Source organism: Mauremys reevesii, linkage group 10 (genome assembly GCF_016161935.1).
Source record: "Mauremys reevesii isolate NIE-2019 linkage group 10, ASM1616193v1, whole genome shotgun sequence".
NCBI lineage: Eukaryota > Metazoa > Chordata > Testudines > Geoemydidae > Mauremys > Mauremys reevesii.
In genome coordinates this window covers 6,125,300-6,147,551 of record NC_052632.1, presented here as the reverse complement: position 1 = coordinate 6,147,551, position 22,252 = coordinate 6,125,300, and the positions used below count along the sequence as shown (strand labels likewise).

The 22,252-nt window shown below is 37.4% G+C and overlaps 1 protein-coding gene across 4 annotated transcripts in view; it reads right to left on the bottom strand.

The window, feature by feature from the left end:
- DENND4A (DENN domain containing 4A) overlaps positions 1-22,252 on the bottom strand; it is a 112,522-nt gene that overhangs the window by 48,080 nt on the left and 42,190 nt on the right. For all 4 annotated transcript variants that reach the window (XM_039490669.1, XM_039490673.1, XM_039490671.1 and 1 more), the window contains 7 exons: positions 16,858-17,187; positions 15,690-15,939; positions 11,252-11,321; positions 9,201-9,370; positions 8,211-8,452; positions 5,019-5,085; positions 2,092-2,150 (listed from right to left, as the gene is read on the bottom strand). In XM_039490669.1, the coding sequence (XP_039346603.1) occupies positions 2,092-2,150; positions 5,019-5,085; positions 8,211-8,452; positions 9,201-9,370; positions 11,252-11,321; positions 15,690-15,939; positions 16,858-17,165 (1,166 nt within the window). In that variant the 5' untranslated portion in view covers positions 17,166-17,187. The remainder of the gene's footprint in view (positions 1-2,091; positions 2,151-5,018; positions 5,086-8,210; positions 8,453-9,200; positions 9,371-11,251; positions 11,322-15,689; positions 15,940-16,857; positions 17,188-22,252) is intronic.

Here is a 22,252-nt window from a genome sequence, read left to right as displayed (position 1 = left end):
GTTCGGAAGATTTCTGAAGAGTTTAGCCAGAAAGAATGACAAGTGGTTGAATATTCACTAAGTTCCATCTCTGCCAGTGGCAGCAAGAGGTAACAAAGGGAGGGTCAAGGCTGCACTGCCTTTTATTCCCAGACATGGACACATGATGAAGCACAGGGCAAATGTGGGCCCTGACACACAGGGCTATTCAAAAGATTCTTATCTCATGCACATGAGGTACATGCACACCTACAGTGGGATCCACACTGACACATATTCAAAGGATGTACAATTATTTCACTAAAAAGCTGAAACAATAAAAGCTGCTTTACATACAAGATAGTCTTATTTAACTGAATTCGAATCTAACCAATGTCTTCAGACTACAGAGTACTTTAAAATGTGTGACTAATACTTTGAATTAGTGCGCTGATATTTCCCAGACATTAAAGAAAACTTTAATACCCAGACACAGAGACATTTATGAAACAGTTCTGTAATTCTCTAACAAATGCCAGAGGGTCTAGTGATTTTCCCTTCAATATAATGGGAAATGCTCAGTTCCTCAGGTTTGTGCTGCAATCACATAGCTATTATATGAATGCTATTCTACTAGAAAGAAAGTTATCACATTGTTAACTGATCTTCATGGATTATACAAAAATATATATCTTTATCTCCCCCAGTCAAAAATGAATTCTTCATGTGCGTTAACATTCAATATTAACAGCATCTTTATTCTTCATATAGAAAGTATGGACTATTTTTGGTTAAATGAATATTTAGCAAAAATGATATATTTTACATAAAATATATGAATTAGTAAATACATATAACTTTGTTGTGAAGCAGTTAGGGGTCACACACACACACTTGACATAAACCCACAAAAACAATGAAGTGAAAAGTTAAGCTACCTAAGAGTACATACACTCTACTTCTCCACACACAAGCGAACACCTTTACCATTACTGCAGCTATAACACAGATCTCTCTTTGCATCCTGAACTCTAATTCATTTTGCTCCTTCTGTACACATAATTTGACCAGATTATTCCTCCCACATTAGAAGTTGGAGATATTTGATACAAAGCTGGGGCGGGGGGGGGGGGGGGGAGAGAGGTGGGGGCAGGCAAAATGCAGCTGTGGATGGAGAATATTTTATTTGTCATCAACTGCGCACAAAACCACCTTCATTTTAGGATAAAATCTGCCAGAAAAGTAATTACTGATGGAAAAGTACTGGGTGTGTCTGACTCCCTATCAAACAGGCTTGTGTTTATATGGCTCCCTACCATTCAGGTTTGAGTACACAGCACATAAACTTTCTGTTACAGCAACATGGGGAATAGCTAAATAATGATCCTAAATCCAACATTAAATAAATAAATAAATACAACCAAAAGCCCATAGACAATACTCAGAATCCAGCTCTCTACCAAGTTTTGTGTAGGCAAAATGTTTTTTAAGAGATTATTGGTCAAAAAAGAAAAGCTAGGATTGCAATGGACACATCAGATAGGGCCAAAATTCAAAAGTCTTCCTATTAAATATTATAAAGAGAAACCAAACAAGAATGCCACAGAAAATTCAACAGGCAAAAAAGTTAACTTTCCGAGTTCTTTTCAGACTGATTGGCCACCTACTTTTTGACTAAACCAGGAACTTATGCCTGATATTAAGCCCATTTAAGAACTTATCCTGACTATGGAGTCACTACCAAGGATTTCCATAATTTATTTATTTTATATATATATAAAATTTTCATGAGGTTACTGCAGTAGCAAGTGAGATTTTAAAAAAATAAGGCAAACTATTTTGAGAGAAGGATTAAATATGAAGTACCAAAATATATATGCACCTTTTTGTTATTGTTGCAAGAGTGACTTACAGTACTTCAGATATAGTTATAAAATATAAAGATTTAAGATTCATGCCTTTATAAAACAGCCAATTGGTTTAAAAAAAAAAAGAAAGAAAAATCAATTCACTGCCAGATACAATTACAAAATATCGTAGACTGTTAAAATTACTTCATATTTCAAAGCTTTAAAGCTTCATGTCACTAATGGTTCAAGGTATGTTTCACAATTAAAGAACTGTTCTACTTGCCTCAGGGGTAGAGGTGATGACACCGGCTGACTAAGAATCAGGTTATCATGTGGCGATAGCTGTAAAAAAAATAAAAATGCATATATACTTTTTATTCTGGGCCTTAAAAATATTTAACAGAAATTGCACAACAGTAAGTCAATTATAATTTGAACATTAAAAAAAAAGTCTACATTAAACATTATGTAGCTCAGGCATATGTAAAATAATGAAGCAATAAAATGCAAAATCATCATTCATTATATTTTACTTATAGATAAGTGATAGGTGACACTTTTTCTGCTCCTCCTGCACTTAAACAGAAAGATGATCCATCACATTACCTATCTTAAAAAAGAAATTAAAACATTGCATAACAACTCAATGAAAGTTTATTAACACTCCAATTAATTAATATTCTGGGATCAGTGAGGAGCCACAGCTCAGATACCACAAGATTTTTTTTCAAAGTAACATCTTCTCTGTAAGAAAAGAGAACCAGATCCTCAGCTACTGTAAATCAGTTCAACTCCATTTATTTTATTGGAACTAAGACAGATTACACCAGCTGAGGATCTGGCACAAGAATTTATTAATACATTTATACTCTTTTCAAAGACTTCAACAATGGCATCAAGAGAAGCCATACATGTACTCAAAATGAAGACAGGAAGATTATTTTTGTTATTACATTACCCTATATATAAAATCATGAAGTGTATCTTTCAGTAATCAAACTCAGGAACTATACTGCCAGAAAAGAACAATTACTTACCTACAGTAACTGTGGATCTTCGAGATGTAGTCAGTGTGGATCCCACTGTAGGTGCACATGCAAACAAAATCAGAATTCGTTTTGCGTAGCACAGTCCATTGGGGCAAGGCACGTGCTCTATGCCTCCTCATATTCTCATGCAAGGGTATAAAGGGCAGAGTGGCTGCAACCCTACCCCAGTTCCTTAACAAATCAAAGACTAACTAAGGACTCCTAAAGTGGAAAGGAGGGGCAGGTCACAAGATCCACACTGACTACATATCAAAGAACCACAGTTACTGTAGGGCAAGTAACTATTTGTCCTTTTTTGAGTATGTCAGTGTGGATCTCACTGTAGGTGACAGGCAAGCAATATCCCCTCTAGATGATGGGAATGAGGAATATCAGCTGAATCAGTCAAACAATGATTGAAGTACTGCTCTTCCAAACTTGGCATCCCATGTCAAGGGCACAGGGTTTCACACAAGCCAGTGGTTTACTCCACATGGCAGCCCTACAGATCTCAGAGATCTGAATGTTTTTGAGGCAGGCGGTAGATACAGATTGTGCTGTGGTACTATGTATCTTGGTATTCGAAGGGAGAAGCTTGCCACCCAGCTGGTTGCAGGTGGAAATGTACTGTGTGATCCATTTGGAAATTCTCTGTAAAGAGATGAGTTGGCTTTTAAATGGACCAGAAATGGCAACAAAGAGCAGAGAGACTAATGAAAAGGCTTGGTCCATTTAAACTAATACATCGAAGACCTGGATACATGCAAGTTATGCAGTTTCTTCATTCCCGGCATCAAGTGTGAGAAGAAGGCTAGCAAGGAAGTCACCTGGTTCAGGTGAAAATCCAAGACCACTTTGGAGACAAAACTGGGGTGCGGTCTTAACACCACTGTCTCTATGGAAGGATGTATAAGACAGTTCTGCCATGAAAGTCTGGAGCTCACTGACTGAGCTAAGGAGATGGCCACAAGACCACCTTGATAGTAAGGTGGTATACGAAACAATATGGTAGTAGCCCAAATGGAGGCTATCCTGAAACTATCAGTTTCAGAAGGACAATATTAAGGTCTCATGAGGGAGCCAAGTCTTGGACTGGAAATTAAAATATGGAGGCAGCCCTTAAGGAATTTTGATAACCACTGGGTGTGAAAAAACTGAGTGAGAACACACGAGTGCATACCATGTTGATATTGCTGAAAGGTGGATCTTGAGATAATTGAATGCCAAGCCTGCTTGTTTCAGGAGTAGCACATAATCCAGGATCTTTGATATCAGTGCTTCCACTTGGATCCAGATCATTCTGAGCTGCTGTGATGGGGTGTACAAGCCCCACTCTGGTGAGGGATGGGTTAAGGAGCAGCTCTGGGCCCAGAAAGCCACACGCAGCTGCCCCTGCTGCGCATGAACACAATGGAGACTGAGCTCAAAGGGGAGCAGCTCAGCTCAGTCTAGGCAGACCGAGAAGGAGAGCAGTTGTGTGGTGTAGGCTCCTGCCGAGAAGCTGCTGGGGCCCCACATGGTCGGGACCAGGCCCCACTGCCAAGCCACCACAGGCCCTTCAACCATGGAGGATGGCAATGACGAACCCCAACTGAGAGAGGAAGACCTCCAGATCATGACTACTGAGGACACTTGGAGGGAACTCAGCAGTAAACCAATGGCACCAGCAGAGGAACCAAAGCCAGAGTAGGAAATAGCGCAGGGAACAAGCATAGGGGTGCCCACCCCCTATGCCACACATTTTGAATTAGGCCCTTTGAAAAAAGTAGTCATGAAGAACATACTCCAGAGGTCTAGCCTACAGATCTCACTTTTGTTTAAGCTGAATAAAATAAAAAGAAGAAAATACTTCAAGAACTATGAGGGACTCTCACAGCTATCCTGGCTTTCTGCAATTTATCCCTTAACTAGCACATAGGTTTTGTTTTGTTTTGTTTAGTACAAAATCAAATATGCCTCATGAAAATAAAATATTTCCTTAGGCATTATATTATAGTCCTAAATTAAACTGGAAACATGCAACATCAATTATTTCTAAGTGTGAAATATTTGTGAATTTGGCTGTAGATGTTTTTTTCTTTTTTATATGAATATTTTAAGAAAACTGTACTATATTTTCACATACAAGCAGCCGTATAAAATGACCGATACTGTAGATAGGTAAGAAAGATTTTAAACTTACCTGAACTAAAATTCTTGGCCTCTGAGGGGATGGAAAAGGAACTTTGTGCATAAAATGCGAAATATGTCTGAAGAAAAAGAAAATACTGACTTTAAACATAATAGAAATCACTATCTGAAAACTGTTTGTGAAATGCTGTACATCACTTCAAGCGCTTATTGCGGGCAACATGAAAAGTGGCCATATAAAAATGGCACAATCTTGCTCAGTACATTGGCTCCCTGAATATATTCACTCATATTTGCTTATTTGAATGACGAACATAAATTGTTGATATTTATCACTCTTGTTAGTACTACAGAGCCAACTGCCAAGAGAGAGTTAAGTAGATTCAATTTAGGTTCTTATTATATCCTGATCATTGAGGTATTTGAACACCTTTATGCAATGAAAACTCTTTGTAATTAATTCCTTCTTGTGAATCAACTCACCTGGTTATAAAATTCCAATCAAAGAACCACTCTCTTACACTTTTGCAAGCCCACTGAAGGCAATGGGATTACACAAGCATCACAGAGGGTGTAATTTGGCCTTCAGAACCTATATTGCTGATGTTGGTGTGCAAGATGACAGCAACTCGGGGCATCTTTCAGACTCCAGGGTTGAGTTTGCAAGCTTGGCAGTTACAAAATCTTTCCATTTGTAAACTAAAAATATCTGATCTTGAAATTTACCGTATATTGTCATTTTTCAGAGACTACCATAGAGCTGCCAACCTTCCAGGACTGTCCTGGAATCTCCAAGAATTAAGATTAATCTTTAATTAAAAATTTCATGTGATGAAACCTCCAGGAATACGTCCAACCAAAACTGGCAACCCTAGAGACTAGCTAGATTTCAGTGTCATAGTTTTAGTCTGTTTACTTTGCTAACACCATTTGTAAATGATCCTTCCACAGTAACATTAGGTAAAACCATGAGGTTAATGAACTTCTGCTTGTTTTCAAGCTTTCATACACAAACTGTACCTCAAGATCAGTGACAGGAAGAAAAAAAAATAGGACATTAGGGCTCATTCACATTGTCGTGTCAAATGCATGACTATAAATCCATTAATTTTTTTAAACTGTAAACTAAAACTAATTTTTTTTTAAACTTTGCAATCCTGGAAATTGTTCAAAATGGAAATAGAAAATTCTGAGAGAGCTTGTAAGAGTTTTATGTATTTCACAAAAATACTTGGAATTTTCAGATTCGTCTCTATGCTTTAGTTTCACGTGCAATATGTATTGTACTGAGATTTCCTATTATTATTAGCACTGGGAGAGCTTCATCAGTGTTATTCTCAGAGGCTAACAAAAAGAAATGGATTTTGGCAAAGAAAGGCTACATTTAAACTGCCATAGGGCTCTCTCTCTGACCCAGCAAACAGACAGGACCTTCTGTCCAAGAGGGACCCTGACCTTTGCAGAACAGTTGAAAATAGTTTAGCTACTAGGGCCCCAAAAGACTGATGGGTGACTCGTTAGGTTTAGTGTGTATTTAAATCTGCTTGTTATTATGTTTTCTCTGTAATTATTTTACTTTAGAATAAATGTATTTGCTTAAAAAGAGCTGTGTGGTAACTTGTAAGAGCTGGCAAAACTGTTAATAGCTGTCTCAGAAAAAGCAAAGCACAGGTACTGGCCTATAGGTAAACTGGCTTGCTGGGGATATATCTCAGTGTAGGCACGGAGCTGTGCATCCTTAAAAGCCTCAGGTCAGGAAGGAGAGACACACAGGTCTCCACCCAAGACAGAAACTGCCCAAGTGGGTGCCCTCAAGGAGCCACGGAGGGGGAATACAGGTGCAGTTACCCTAAACTGTAAGAAATATAGTTACATTAAGAATTTTAGAAAATTACATTGAAGTTTAATTGAAAAAAAGAATGGTGCATAGACAGGCACAGATTTTAAAAGTATTTGCACTGCTCTGCTCTGCATTGCAACACCCGACTGAGGGGCTCATAAGTTCTATTTTCAAAACTAATTTAAGCAGTTAGGAGCTGAAGAGACTTCTGAGTGCCTAAGTCACTTTTGAAAATAGAACTTCAGAACTTAAGTCAGTTGGATGTTGCAATGCTGAGAGGAACAGTGTCTAAATACCTTTAAAAATCTGAGAGACAAATTGGGTGAGGTAATATCTTTTACTGGACCCACTTCTCTTGGTGAGAGAGACAAGTTTTTGAAAGCTTGGTCCTATAAAGCTGGTCCAATAAAAGATATTACCTCACCCACCTTGTTTCTCCAATATCCTAGGACTGACGTGGCTACAACTACACTGCACTTAAAAATCTGGGCCATAGTCAGAACAAAGCAGGTATCGGCTTCGATATTTTCTGTTATGCTGTAAACTTCACTTAGCCTAAAAGTGTCTCCTTCAGGTATGCCTACACTATAGAGCCCATGCTAGCCTATGATGGCTATGTCAGCATAGCCATGCTAGCATAGCTCCCTACTGTGATGCAGTCTGCACCGACAGAAGGAGTTTTTCTGTAGGTGCAGGAACACCACCTTCCCAAAAGGCATTAGCTACATCAAAAGAAGCCCTCCTGCCATCAACATAGCCATGTCTACACTGGAGATTGTCCGAACCGTTATGTCAGTCAGGTGTGGTTTTTTCACACCAATTACCAACACAGCTACGGTAACATATTTAAGTGTAGATTAAGGCTTAATCTTCATTCAGATTATAGATATTACTCTTTAGCTATAGGGAGTCATATCACACTTTAAACAGCTAAGGATTATTCTGACTCGTGTTAGAATTCAGTGTGACAGATTACTCGTTCCAAAGGGACAAAGATATTATAAAACTCCTTTATTGTCCTAATCACGCACATGTGAATAAGCATTTAATCTTTTTGACCAACTGTATCTGACAATAGCACAAAGGGTTTATAATCTTTGCTCTCCTAAACAAGATGTTTAAAGATCCTGGAGCCACTTAGACAATCTTAAAAAGAAATGAATGGCTTAAGTAGTACGCAGAGAGGAGATCAAATACATTTTAAAACAAAAAGAGGTTTTTAAAGAAAGGGTACATCAAAGAGAAGTTTATCCATGGGAAAAATGAGCATTTGATTCACCATAATAGCAGAATTGAGAATTAATAAACAAAATACTTTAATATATCAAAAAGTCAATCAATTATCGAAGTAGCATTCACAACAACTTGAATTATCAGCAAGAATTCTTCTGTGAAATAACTTACTTCTCAATAGGTAGGACATGAGGACCAGAGATGGAATAACGATAAAGAAAGGTAAGAAACTTCTTGAAAGCATCAAAAAAAGGCCAGTGAGAGAGCAGACAAATGCATTTGTTAGTCTGAACTGTTTTGGAGTTATCCGACTTCCCATCTCCAGTAGTTGCTAACCCTAACTGAGATTTCTGTTTTTCTGTGAGATTCTCCTCAGGATATGGTTCATAGAATTGAATAGCAGCACCATATACCTACAAACAATAATACAGTTGATTACAGCTACGTACATCTGTCTCAATCTTTAAAGCAAGCCAACATATCCTAAAGTTGCAAGCAAATCAAGAGTATTCTATAGTGTGATAAATTGGGCATATGTATCTTCTGAAATTTCTTTAAAAATATTCTTATGATCACATATAAACCAGACCCTTTTAAATGAATTTTAAAAAAAACAAATATAAAGCCATACGTGAAAAGGAAAGTTAAAAACAACTGTCCTTAGGGTAGACAAGGAAATAATGATACAGAGTACAGCTGTCTCTGTAACTATCATTTAAGCTACTTTTGGGGCTGCTCTATAAGCAACTCAAAGTAGTAGACACAACTCTTCAACAAAGCCCTCCTGAAATCCATCTTATAGTACGTGGCACATACATGCATAGGAACAAGGTTGTTCCCATGCTTACAATATGAAAATCCTGGCTGCATCCATGCAAATTTACTTTACTCTCTTTAAGATTTCTGTTTTCACACTCTAATGTAACTGAAAAAGGGAGAGGAAGGGAATTTTGTTTTAGGGGCTGATCTAGAACCCATAGAATGTCTTTTATCATCACTCTAACAAATGTCAAATTGTGCTACAAAATGTTTTACTGTTACTGATGTAGTTTTCTTGTGCTTATAATTGGTTACTTTTCCGAACATTAACTATTCAAGGTTACAAAAAAACAAAAACAAAAAACCCCACAAAATTTAATATTTGTTAAGTTTTTTCAATACCTTTTCAGCTGAAGCTCCAGTTAGTACAAATGTAGAAAAAACTGGAAGGGGGTATTTACTATTAGATGGCCAACACTCAATAGTTGCACCCATGGGTAGACAAAAAAGAGGCACTGATTCTGGTAATGGGAATGACTCATAGTCTTCTTCAGGATATCTGCATATTAAACCTATTAAAGCAATTGTTAAAAAGGCAGTTACACTTCTAACATAGGATTTGTTCTGTATGTCCTGATGTCACACAAACACATTAAATTATATAAAAGTACAAATTCACGTCAGGAGGTCTAGAAAAAGTTTCAAAATGTCAGGCCTAGTGTATGATTGTCAGGTTAACAGCACAATTCCAAAGAACTAACAGAAATCACATGGCTAAGCACAATATTATGAATTACTTGATTTTCTAGGTACTACACAGTAAACAATCTTATTAATTTTTTTTCCATACCTACAGCCTTAAGTACATTTTCATCTATAAATAGTATAGTATTTTTTATCACAAATATCAATGAACAAATTAAATTTCAGATCCACAAAGAAAAAAAACTGAATGTGATGAACCAAGGTAATAAGTCTTTGAATAAAAATTAGTCTTCTAGTAAGATTCAACTATGTGTTTAAAAAAAATAGGGAAATTTTTTTAATGGTAATTACATTTTAAAAACTATATTAAAAGCCAGAGAGCTCTTCAGAGGATATAAATGGGCATAGCTCCCTTGACTTCAATAAAGTCATGCTGATCTACACTAGCTGAGGATCTCACTCTAAGTTTTTAAGATATATGAGACTAACCATTTTTATTTCTAGCTACAACTTCAAAATACATCAAGTTCTAGAGCAAAGGTTTTTCAACCTGGGGGTTCTGAACAGGTGTCAGGGAGCTGCAACCACCTACCCTTTCCCTATTACTCAACAGTTGGGAGCGCTGGGGGTCACAGTATGGAAACAATTGAGAACTGGTGTTCCAGAGAAATATGAAACCCTATGATACAAGGCTAGTCTCAGGAAGTATAATGCACTAAGTTAGCAAAGAATATTTTCCTTCAATCAAATTTAACAGTAAAGCATTTGTGTTTTGTATATACAAAACTCTGTGTAAATTTATTACTAGAGCCACAAAAATGTATGTTTTTTTTACATTAGTAAGTACTAATTAGTAAGTACTATTAGCCAGAGGCCTAACCTACACTAACATATGTGGGGCATATTCTTACCACATCCTGGTAAAAACACAAATGCATTTAAGACTTAGTTCTGCATTGTGAAAATCACTCCCATCTAATGCTGACTTCAGTGGGAATCAAGGATTCTGATCCCCATGCATCATCAGTCCCTCAGTGAATTATATTTCCTACCCAAAACAGGAAAAATAATGAAGATTCAAAATACGGTATAATTAAACAGATCTCAAGCCAGCTGACCTTCAGGGCACTACGTAAGCCTCTTCTATTCCCTTCAACTTCTGCCACAGGCAGTGTGAATGTGAAAGAAATATTTCAGAACTGAGTTCATTTATTCTGATATGGTCAAGAAGTCTTGGTATATGCACTCAGGGTTACAGTAGGAGGGGTTCATGACAAAATGGAAAATCAACTATGTTTTAGTAAATAAAATTACAAGACTATTACAAAACATCGGGTGAAATCTTGACCTCACTGAACTCAATGGGAGTTTTGCCATTGATCTCCATGAGGCCAGGTTTTCAACCCAAAAGGTAATTACAGTACCTTTGCAATATTCTGCAACAGAAATGGTAATCTGCATTAAAACTATCTGAGAGCACTACAATGAACTAAAGAAACACACAACAAGATGACTAAGCCTATATTTAATACAGATTTGTAAAAAATGAAAGACATAATGGTACAAGACAGTAGTCTGGATTTTTTTATTATTATTATTTATTAGAAAGCTCTTTGGGTCAGAGGTTTATTTTATTTTTTTTACAGTGCCAAAGACAATGCCTGTAAAACTCTGTCAAGATGAAGGTCTGGCTGAGTGTACATATCAGTAACTTAAGAGAGCAACAAAGCTATAAAATAATTACTCACCAGCTTTATATGATATGGTATTGGTTTTTGCCACAGACTTTTTATAACATAGGTATACTGCTGAGCCCCACTGTAAAAAACAACACAAAAGTCAACACATTCTTATTGATTTACTTGACAAGGTGTAAAGAAAAGAAAAGAAATGAAACACAGTGAAAATAACTAGTTTAGGGAAGGATTCCTCACAACTCTTGTTATCTTTTATAGAGTCATGTCCTAGAAACACAGGAATTACCATATTAGATCAGACCCAAAGTCCTTCTAATCCAGTATTCCAATTCTGACAGCGGCCAGCAGCGGACGATTTAGAGAAAGGTGCAAGAACCACACAGGAGCACATGTGGGATAATTTGCCCCTCATATTAGGTCTCCTCCTAGCTCTTATAGTTAGAAATTGGCTTAAGATCCAAAGCATGATGTTTAATACCCCTTCCTAATTTTGTTTAGCATTAACTATAAAACTCTAGATATTCTTGTTACACATATGCATGTTTAATCCCTTTTGCTAAACTCTTGGCTTCAATTAGGCCACTTTACTCACACTTACAGTCATACTGATTTCAATGGCCTGGTCCACATTGGGGGGGAGGGGAAATCAATCTAAGATACGCAACTTAAGCTACAAGAAAGCGTAGCTGAAGTCGACGTATCTTAGATCAACTTAGATTGACTTTCCCGCACCGCGAGGATGCGAAGTTCGATGGCCGCCACTCCCCCGTCGACTCCGCTTCTGCCTCTCACCCTGGTAGAGTTCCGGAGTCGACGTGGAGAACGTTTGGGGACCGATGTATCACGTCTAGACGAGACACGATACATCGATCCCTGATGGATCGATCACTACCCGCGGCGGGTAGTGTAGACATACCCAATGGGAACTACTCACATGAGTCAGTATAATAGCATGATTTCACCCATAAAGTAATAGATTTGTCTCTGCTAGCTTTTCCACTAATCATGCTGATGCATAGTCTTTTAACGGGCTTGCTCCACTTAATGTTTCACAGAGTGTGAAATTACAGGTTTTTAGCACAAATGTCATAATATTTTACAATTTTCAAACAACACTAGTTCTCTTGTTGGTAGTGATTTTTTAAGCCACAATAATTATCACTTTTCACTTAAAGGAAAGTGTTTTCATGCCCTAACTCCTAAATGGGCATGAAAAATAAGAAGAATGGGAAGCCTTAGAAATAGAAGAGCCAGGTCTGCTAATGAATGTATGGAGAACATAGAAAAGCTTTCAGGGAGGAAAGGGAGGAAGCATGCAAGTTAGCTCACTGGACATTTAAGTGTCAACAACACAAAGTCAACAGAGTGACTATGGTAGAACTAAATGAGCAATTTTTAAATATCTGTTCTTTGATAAATTTCAGTCGATAAGACAACATTGTGCATTAAAGGGACAATCAATTTAAAAAACAGAAATAATGTTTTTAAAAATCTGCTACTGTTAAAAGTAATACCAATAATTACTTTAGCACAGAGATCAGAAAAAGTGTCTGATTTTTCAGGGTTTTTTTTTGCATATGATAGCATTCAGTGTACAGAGTCAATATTTTTTGCATGTTTGTGTGGGTTTTTTCCCCAAACAGCAGTAGAGAAGAGAAACTGGAAAAAAAAAAAGGAACCGGAAATGTAGTTGTAAACCCACAAAAATTGGCAATGGGCTCAGAGAAACTACTTTTAAACTCGAAACTGACAAGATTTCAAATTGACAGTGTCCCTTTAACACCAAGTATGCATGTTTTCCACCACTGTTACTTGACCCTACATGCTGATTATTCACAATACAAAGAAAGCCACATTATACTCAAATTTTAGCAGTCAGCTTTCCTGTTAGATATTCATTGGTCCATGTTTAAGACTAATATTGTACCTGTAGTATGAGCACTAGTACCCAGTATTTCCTCAATCAAGAAACTAAAATTCACCTCCTCTAATAGGAGTGGAAAATCCGGTCTTACACAGATGTGTAACCATCAGCTCTTTCAGAGTCAACTGCTTTTAAGTATTTCTTTGCTGTCATACCAACATACATCATGCCGGGCAACAGCAGGATCACAATGTGAAACAAAGGTCATATTTAAAAACAACAACAAGCCTTTCAGCCCATCTTTATGGGCCTACCCAATCTGCATGCTCAAACATGGATTTTCACATATGCAAAATTTGGAGGCATAATTTTACATTGCATTTTTGAAAATCTGATCACAGCATTTACTCTGTCTTCAGAGTAAAGAGTGGACACAGCATACAACGAATGTTTGGCTCTTACAGACCTGCGGGAGCTGTTTCTGCACCGTTAGCTACTATTTAAGGGCCTGAAGTGAATGACAAAATGTCCACTGATGGAAGCAGGATCAAGCCCTGAACATCAACCTACATAAAGTCTGAGGGCTTGTCTACATGGCACAGCAAAAGTGTGATAGAGGGTTGTGATTTGTAAAATGCACTAATGCACTGCACTCTAATTGCCTCGTGTACACCCTGCTGGCATGCTCTAAAAGCTACTTAGTTTCTGTTAACGTAGTCCTGTTTGAAATGGGACTACATGAACACGAACTAGGTATCTTTTAGAAGGCACCAGCAAGGTCTACACAGGGCAGTTAGAGAGCAACACACTACAGCAACAATCTACAAATCAGATGCCTGGTGCTATGTAGACAAACCATTAGAAAGTTCTCACATGTGGGAAAAAAAGAAGGAAAATTGCCTGACCACAAGCCAGAACATGAAAAGTAGACTAAGCAGCATAATGACGTAGACTCAGAAGGTTAACAGTCTGCTGACAATTATTAATTTCAGCTTCAAATAGTTAAGTTATCAACTATCATAACAGCAGTGTTACTCAGTTTCTGGATTAAAAGAGTGTCATTCTTTGAAGCAGCTGCCCCAAAAAGGATCAAAACACTGCTCGGAGAGAATATATACCTCTGCAACATTAAGCAATAAATGAGCTCATCTTTTATTTAAAAAAGAGTCACTGTCAAAGTTGGTAGGCTCAGAATGACCTATTTTTCTTTTTTGAAATTGTTTTTTCTCTTTACTACTATCCAGAACATACACCACATACAAGATCCCCCCCAAATCAAAATAATTATAAATAAATATACTAATAGCTATCTTTACACCATGCATATCACTGTGGTATCTGAGTACCTTTCTGCACAATAAACTAACAAGAAATAATAAGAACTTAATAGTAACATATACCAAACAGTATTCAGTCTGTAAGTTTAAAAAAAAAAAGTATGCAGCTGTTTAGTTGCGTAACAGAGATTAATAGATATAGAAGCAGGATGCTTTCATCCCTTTACAAGCGTTCCGCATTCACCACTTGCATTATCCACACAGTCACAAAACTTTGGCATTCTTTTATGCAGACACTGTCAAATTTTCCACTCATCTCAGGAAGATTTACTGAAAAACTAAAGCAAAAATTTATTTTTGCCTTTTTAATATTGCCAAGCTGCAGTTTAAACATTGAAATAAAATATAACCATGATATTGTGTGCTCATCAACATTATGCCAGACTTAGACATCAGTTAGTACCTACAGAGAAAGGTGGCTGGCATCCATGACCAGAACCATGAATATATAATCTCCTTTTTTAATTCAGCTAGTGACTTATTTTTTTTCCTTTAAATATTTGTAAACTGGCAGAAATAAAGATTCAGTTCAGTTCTTGAATTGATTAATGAATCCTGTCTTATTTAGGTAATTAAACAGAGCCTCTACCCAAATGGGAATCAAAACTGCTAATAATTTTCCAACTTGGTTATTGCTAGCAGTAGTCTAACATGGAACAATGGGGAACAAGATTTTCTTCTGAGCATAGTGCTAGTGAAACTGCTAGAGAGGCTACCTCCACTATCTACCCATCCCTTATGTAGTCTATGGCATAGTTTTGTAATATGGTTAAAACACAGTTCTCAGAGTTAGAAATCCCATTCTACATTGAAGGTAACTATGTTGGGAATCTCACTACATACCACCATGTCTATACAGGGGGACAGGGGCAATAGCTCAGTGGTTTCAGCATTGGCCTGCTAAACCCAGGGTTGTGAGTTCAATCCTTGAGGAGACCACTTAGGGATCTGGGGCAAAATCAGTACCTGCTAGTGAAGGCAGGAGGCTGGATTCAATAACCTTCCAGTTCTATGACATATGTATATCTCCATATATTACATGGCTGTACAGTTGTACAGGCCTGACCTAAAGCCTACTGAAATCAACATATATAATCCAGCATTTTTAGACATTCCCACATAGGGACAAAGGAAATATTACTCCCTTTCAAAAACACCTTTTAATTACTTGCTAGAGGTAAACCAGTTCAATTATTCACCAGCATCTCCCAAGGATTCTTGGTATAAATCCTCCATAAACATTAAAGCATTAAATGTTAACTGAACAAATCCAGACATGTAATCTTACCATGCTGTTATTAAGATTCTTGTCAACCTTGCAGAATGTATGTGGAGGGCTTTCTCCCTTACTCGGTATAATTATACATATATCTGTGACAGCCAAGGTGTTTTGGGTCATATTTTCAGAGGCTCTTCGGTAAGTGATGTATACTCTTTGTGATGAGGCACTGCCACTAATGTTTGCAGGACGACCAGATGGAGTGGCTTGAATGATTTCACAGCCCTGTATTAATCTCTCTTTCCCATCATATAAAACCCTATATTAAAAAAAATAAAATCAAAGGGCAAAAGTAATTGTTTAAACACAGTGAAGACTGATCCAGAACTATAATTTAAGACTATATGTTTAAGACCAAATCCTGTTGTGCCTCTGATCAGAATATATTTTCACTGAAAAGAAAAGCTACTTCAGTTCATAGTATATATAAAAACATGTTCTAACAGGAAACTTCCATTCTGATGCTAGATTCCCATTTTCTTTGTGTATAATTACTCTTTAATGTGTATTCACATGCAGTTTTCAACCACTAAAAGCCTCCTAAGCTGTAGCTAGAGCTCTCACTGTTGTATCTGTGCTCATAATTCAATAGATCACTATTCATGACATATGGGAGGGAACCATCGTCCAGTGTCTTGCACACGGGTGTCAGGACTTCTTTGGTTCTATTTTCAACTCTATTACTGCTTTATTGTATGATCCAGGGCAAATCACTTAGTTTGTTCCTCATTCACGTAAACATCATATCTCATTTTCTACATATCTAAAGAATGTGTTGTGAAGAGGATTATTGCTGTCATTAACTAAGGGCTTTTTGACACCAGCGCCAGACTTTTACTGAACAGTAGCAGGGTCACACAGTGAGTTAGTACAGAGCAAGCTGGTACACTGTAGCTTCACACCTCAGCTTACTGCACACTAACTCACCACACAGACAAGGCCTAGGATCCAACATTTACTAAGTATGACGTTTTTCTACAATATAGGCCAGATCTAAACCCAACTGAAGTCAACAGGACCCCTTCCTTTGATGGCTTTGGATCAGGGCCTACATGTGTAAATACAGCAAGTTCTTAGTATTGCATGTATTTTTGTAAAACTTGTACTATTTGTTTGTTAATCACTGGTACCATTTAAAATTACTAGAATCTATAGCACTAATAAAAAAATTACTCACCCCAGATCTGTAAGTGGAGGCTTGTCCCTTCCTCTCCTGTAGCAAAGGAATATCTGTGGACCCACAAGACTCCCATTATTGAGATCTGCTGACAGTCCTGATGGAGTAACATCTATGCATTTATATCCCTGAGGCACTTCCTCCCCCAGAGATTTAATAATTACTGTCACATCAGTGATGGGTTCTTTTGGTTTAGCTATTTTATGGCAAGCATCATTGAAGTGGATTTCTTCTTCTAGTGGTTTTGAAATATCTGTCAATCCTGCTACAACAAAGTAGTCAGCAACACGAGCGCCTTTGTCTTCCATCTTCCATCACAGAAAGTTGAATCTGGTAAGTTATAAATATAGATATATTTTGGAAATAGAAAATTCTCAAATATGTAAGAAAAGCACATTAAGCAATAAATACCATCACTATAACTATATAGTTAAAAAAAAATCAAAAAGTTTGCATCATAATATGAACTACAAGCCACAATATGGAGTATACTAAAAAGAGACACACATACCTAAAATTAACTGCTGTAACATTTTTCATTTCTAATTACCAGTTTGCAACACAAGAATTCTCACATTTTGTCTGTATTGATTTTTAGCTCATACTATTTGACACAGATTTCTCTCTCTCTAAGGAAAGGAGAACTCATATGGCCTCCTTTTGTTACTTACATACTAGTGTATCAGCATCATCAGCGAAAGCAAGAATGTACACAGTTTTGGGAATAGCTCATTAGTTAAATCCTGCTGAGGAGCCAAATGTCAGTGCTCACATATTTCAATATATATCACAAAAGTGGATTTATTTTTGTATAATCTACGTCAATTAATTTAAGTTTTAAATATATATATACACATGGGCATGAAATGTCCTCCATCGTCCAAACATAGTAGGTTATATTATGTTTCAAGTCATATCACCTTGTACCATGAGCCCATCAGATCTTACAACATAACCAGGATTAAGGCCAAACCTGCAAGGAATATTTTGGTGTGCTAATAATTGGTACCAATTCAGTAAATGATACAGCTCCCTTGGGTCTGTATTCACACAGAGTATCCAGAATACAACTAGGTTTACTGTGCAGCTGGAGAGGTGAGCCTTTGGATTACGTGTAAAACCAAGAACCTGAACATCTAGCCCCTTAAACAATCAAATGGTCAGGACAGAAGAATTAAATCACGATCACATGGAATTTTTCATAACAGTGGGGGATGCTAATCCTGCTGTTCTGGCCAGATCCCAGTTTGGGAAATTAGACTACCTACCTAAACTACCCCGTTATATCAATTGAATAAGGAAATCTTCACATCCAGTCCTAATTTGTTTTGCGTAGTATTATTGTGCAGTGTTTAAATAGCTGTCATTTTCTACCCTAGGACAGGTGAATTTTAGTGCAGAATGAAGTGATCCCTGCAAGATGAAAGGATAGCCTTGAAATTAAGTTCGGGGACTAGATGTCTGGAGATTTAGGTTCTATTCCCAGCTTTAAGCCATAGACTCCTATATGACCTTGGGCAAGTCATCTAACCTCTCTGTGTCTCATTGTCTCTATCTGCAAAATAAATATATTAATACTACATGATGGGTCATTATGGACTATTATAAACCTTTGGGAAACTGCCTAAAAATCATTTATCAGAGTCACACTAGAAACCACCAAATGCATGCTGAAACCTTGCCAAAGCTTGTTTCAAGAACTAGACTTCTGTCACTTTGTTCTGGGGCTGTGAGGGGAGGCATGTTCTGAAATTACTCAAGGTCCTCTTGGTTTTGAGCTATCTGTGTCAGAAATGGCACTGGAAGACTCTGTAAGGGACTGCTGTGAAGAACCTAGCAGTAGTCCATGGAACAGCATTGGTCTTCATTTTATTTCTGTCAGTTTTGTTTTGATTGCTTTGTGGCTCTCTTTTCTTTTGCTTTTCATTATTTTCTGCTCCAGGCTACAGGAATCAAGCCATAGTATTTATTGTGTCTTACTCGCAAACCTTAGCTAGTCCTAAGTTTGTTTTGCTTGGTCATCTAGCATTGGAAAAGAGGAAGAGAGGAGAGAGAAGTGAGACGACTGTCCAAAGTGGAGACCGTACCTTTGATCCAGCTTTTCCAACCTGACTTCAGATGACTAGAGGAAAGAACCATAACAGGAAAACCACCCCCACCATCCACGTGACCAGAAGAGAAATTCAAATTATTTTTTCCTTCTCCTATCATCTTTTCCGTGTTCAGGTGGAGTAAATGACTTGACCTATTTATAAAGTTGCATGTAAACTGAGAATATTTTGTTTGTATGCAATGTTCTTGTAGCCATGTTGGAAGAGCTCTGCATAAGCTCAAAAGATACTACTTCACCCACTTTTTCTCTCTCTCTCTAATCTTTTGGCTGTAATTTCCATAGTTTAAACAAACTTTAAACTTTGTGAAACAAAGTTGGCTGTAACTTGCAATTTTTTCTGCATACTGAGTAAATGATGTAAAAGAGTTTAAAGTCATGTATGGTTACTGAGAAAATAATGCCCACAATAAAGAATAAAGAATCTTGAGATACGGCACTTTGTAGTAAAATGCAATAGTTACATCTAACTAATCCTTTAAGTACCTACACAGGTATTGACCTATATCAGAGAATAAACATTTTTTTTAGTTCAACCTTCAGGACTAATTTGATCAAAATAAATCAAGTTTCCAGTATAAATAATAGAATCAGGAGAATAAGAGAGAAAGTATTGCTAACAAGATATATATGAAAGTAATGACTCTATAAACTCAGTCAGAACCTGATGCTGAAGGAATACATCTGAGGTCTTACAGCACATATTACATTATTGTTGAACTTGTATCTGATGCCCTCAATAAAACCAGCACAGGCTAGCTACAGTACTTAGAGAGATAAGGCGATTTAACACAGTGTCTCTAACCTAATTTAATTTCCAAACACTAATATTTTGCAGTTATGCATATTCAAATAAAGTACTGTATATACTGTGATACTATCATCCTCTATAAAACTTACCTACTGTATATTAAATGTTAACCGAGATGAAAACTCTCCCCTTTTACCAAGCAGCAGCCACTCTGAACCAATGAATGAATGATCGCAACATTTTTTAAGATCCAGTGCACAAACATGTTTTTACCAGCTTAAAAACATACAGAAGAGCTTCTGCAGTTGCCTAAAAATATCAAATCATTTTTTAGAGTGCACTGAGAAATGTATCAAGAGGAAAATGCATGCTTCATAATGGAGATCACAAAGTAATAGTGGTCAAAGACAGTCCACCAGGTAAATAATAGAAAGGATTTCTTGAAGAACAAAGAAGAGCAAAAGGGTTACACTGAATGAGGCAAGGGCCCTGTGGGTGGAAAAAAATAGTATGTGAACATGAATTAATGTAAGTAATGTGATCATATAATTAATGCATACGCACAAAGGGGCCATATTTAAGGTTGCACAGCACTTAATTCTGGCATTTTCTACCTTTCGAGTGCTTGACTTTGCAAACTTAACAGCCTTTTAACATAAGGGGTTTTTGTGTGTGTGTAATATTATAATCGTTTGTAATGCATTTTGAGATTTAAGGTGCTAAATGATATGTATGCTACACAAGGCTATTAATAAGATAATAAAATCTCATCAGCATGCCCTAGTAAATTGGTGTTGCTGGATAGACTAGAATGAAGCTACATATCGCATCTTATAGGTGACACAGACTTAGGTTACGTAGCAAAGAATATTTCCCTGAATTTATATTCCAGTGTGCACAGAATTCTGGCAGGCTGCTTCCCCAGATGCAAGGCTCCTACACTCTGCAGGAGTGTGGCTATCCAGAAAGGAAAATTGCAGGATAGCTGTGTGAAGATGGGAGAACAGGCAGTTGTCAAACAGGCAAAAGCACATGAGGAGAGAAGGGGGAAGTGGCTGCTATCCAGGCCACACACATTCACATATGCTCATTACATAATACAAATGACTGTTTTTCTGCAACGTACATTATAAAGCATTTTTTAAAATTCAATAAAGAATACAAAAATAAATGTTATTCTTTAAGATCAATCAACTCTTAAACATAGTATAAAATTAGCATAGCTGTTGTGTTGAATAATCAGTTAAGCAGAAAAATGGAGGACACTTTCTACTATGATCATCAGTTTAATAAAAGAGGTCAATTTTTACTTGAAAGTAGTATATAAGTTTGTGAAAGATCTTTCATTTGTATAGGCTGGGAAGTGTCACTCAAGCTATTATCAATGCAAAACAGAATTGAAGTAGCATTTCCCAAGGATTTTATGAAAATGTGGTAGTAAGCGTGGTCAAAGCACTGACCTGAGGATCTGAGCCTGTCCTATATAAAGGGTTTTTTGTTTGTTTTTTTAAATGTACATTTAAGAAGCAGACATGTATTTATCAATGTTCTCCTGTCTATGCTTGACTCTATATTTATATTGCCATTTAGCATGCAGGGGTTCTTGCCTAGAACAGCTCTCTGAGCATTCTACAGCCATTGAAATTCTCAACCAGCGCATCCCCCTAGAGTGCTGTTGGTACTTGCAGGAGTCAAACCAAGGATTCAAGTCAGGGAAGCTGAGCCTCATAAGAGGATGCTGTGAAGATCACAGCAATGGTCACTGTCACTTGGGATGCAGGTTGTTCCAAGAGAATATTTTATTAATCATCAAAGAATCCTGTGGCACTTATTACAGATATAGGCGTTTGCAGCATGAGCTTTCGTGGGTGATGCTTCTCGATTCTTAGATGGCAAGAGCAGAAGAAAAGTATTATTCCATCAAAAGCTGCAATGCTAAACTGCTAAGCAAGGTGCCACAATGCTTCTTTTTCTTCAGACTAAGAACTAGACTAACACCTCTGATACTTTTATTAATCATGTTTCTTATGGTAGTGCCTAAAGGCCAACCAAGAATGGGTCCCCATTCTGTTAGACACTGTACCGAGTAAGAGAGACCCATGCCCTGAAGAGCTTACAATCTAACTAGATAAGAGACATAGGGTGGCGGGGGGGAGGGGAGGGCTATAACACACAAGTAGAGTAAACAATGTGTGATGGAAAATGGCATGTTAGTGCAACTATTTTGGGGGGGGGAGTGAGGTTAGATAAGAAGAGATCAGCTAAATAGAAAGAAAAGTGAAGGGAGAGGGAGGAACAAGGAGGAGAGAAGAGGATGAAGGGGAGGTTGGAGTGAAGGTGAGGTGAAGAGACTGAGAGGAGAGGAGTGGAAGTGTTGGAGCAGACAGCCAATCAGCAAAGGGCAGAGAAAGCCCAGTCAAAACTGAAGAAAGTTCTCCACATCTAAGACCAAAAGGTGTTCTCTGCCTGCTGCTGCTCCTCCTACTGGCTGGAGTCTCTGCCCGGCTCCTCGCCACAGTTTTCCCCCACAAAGC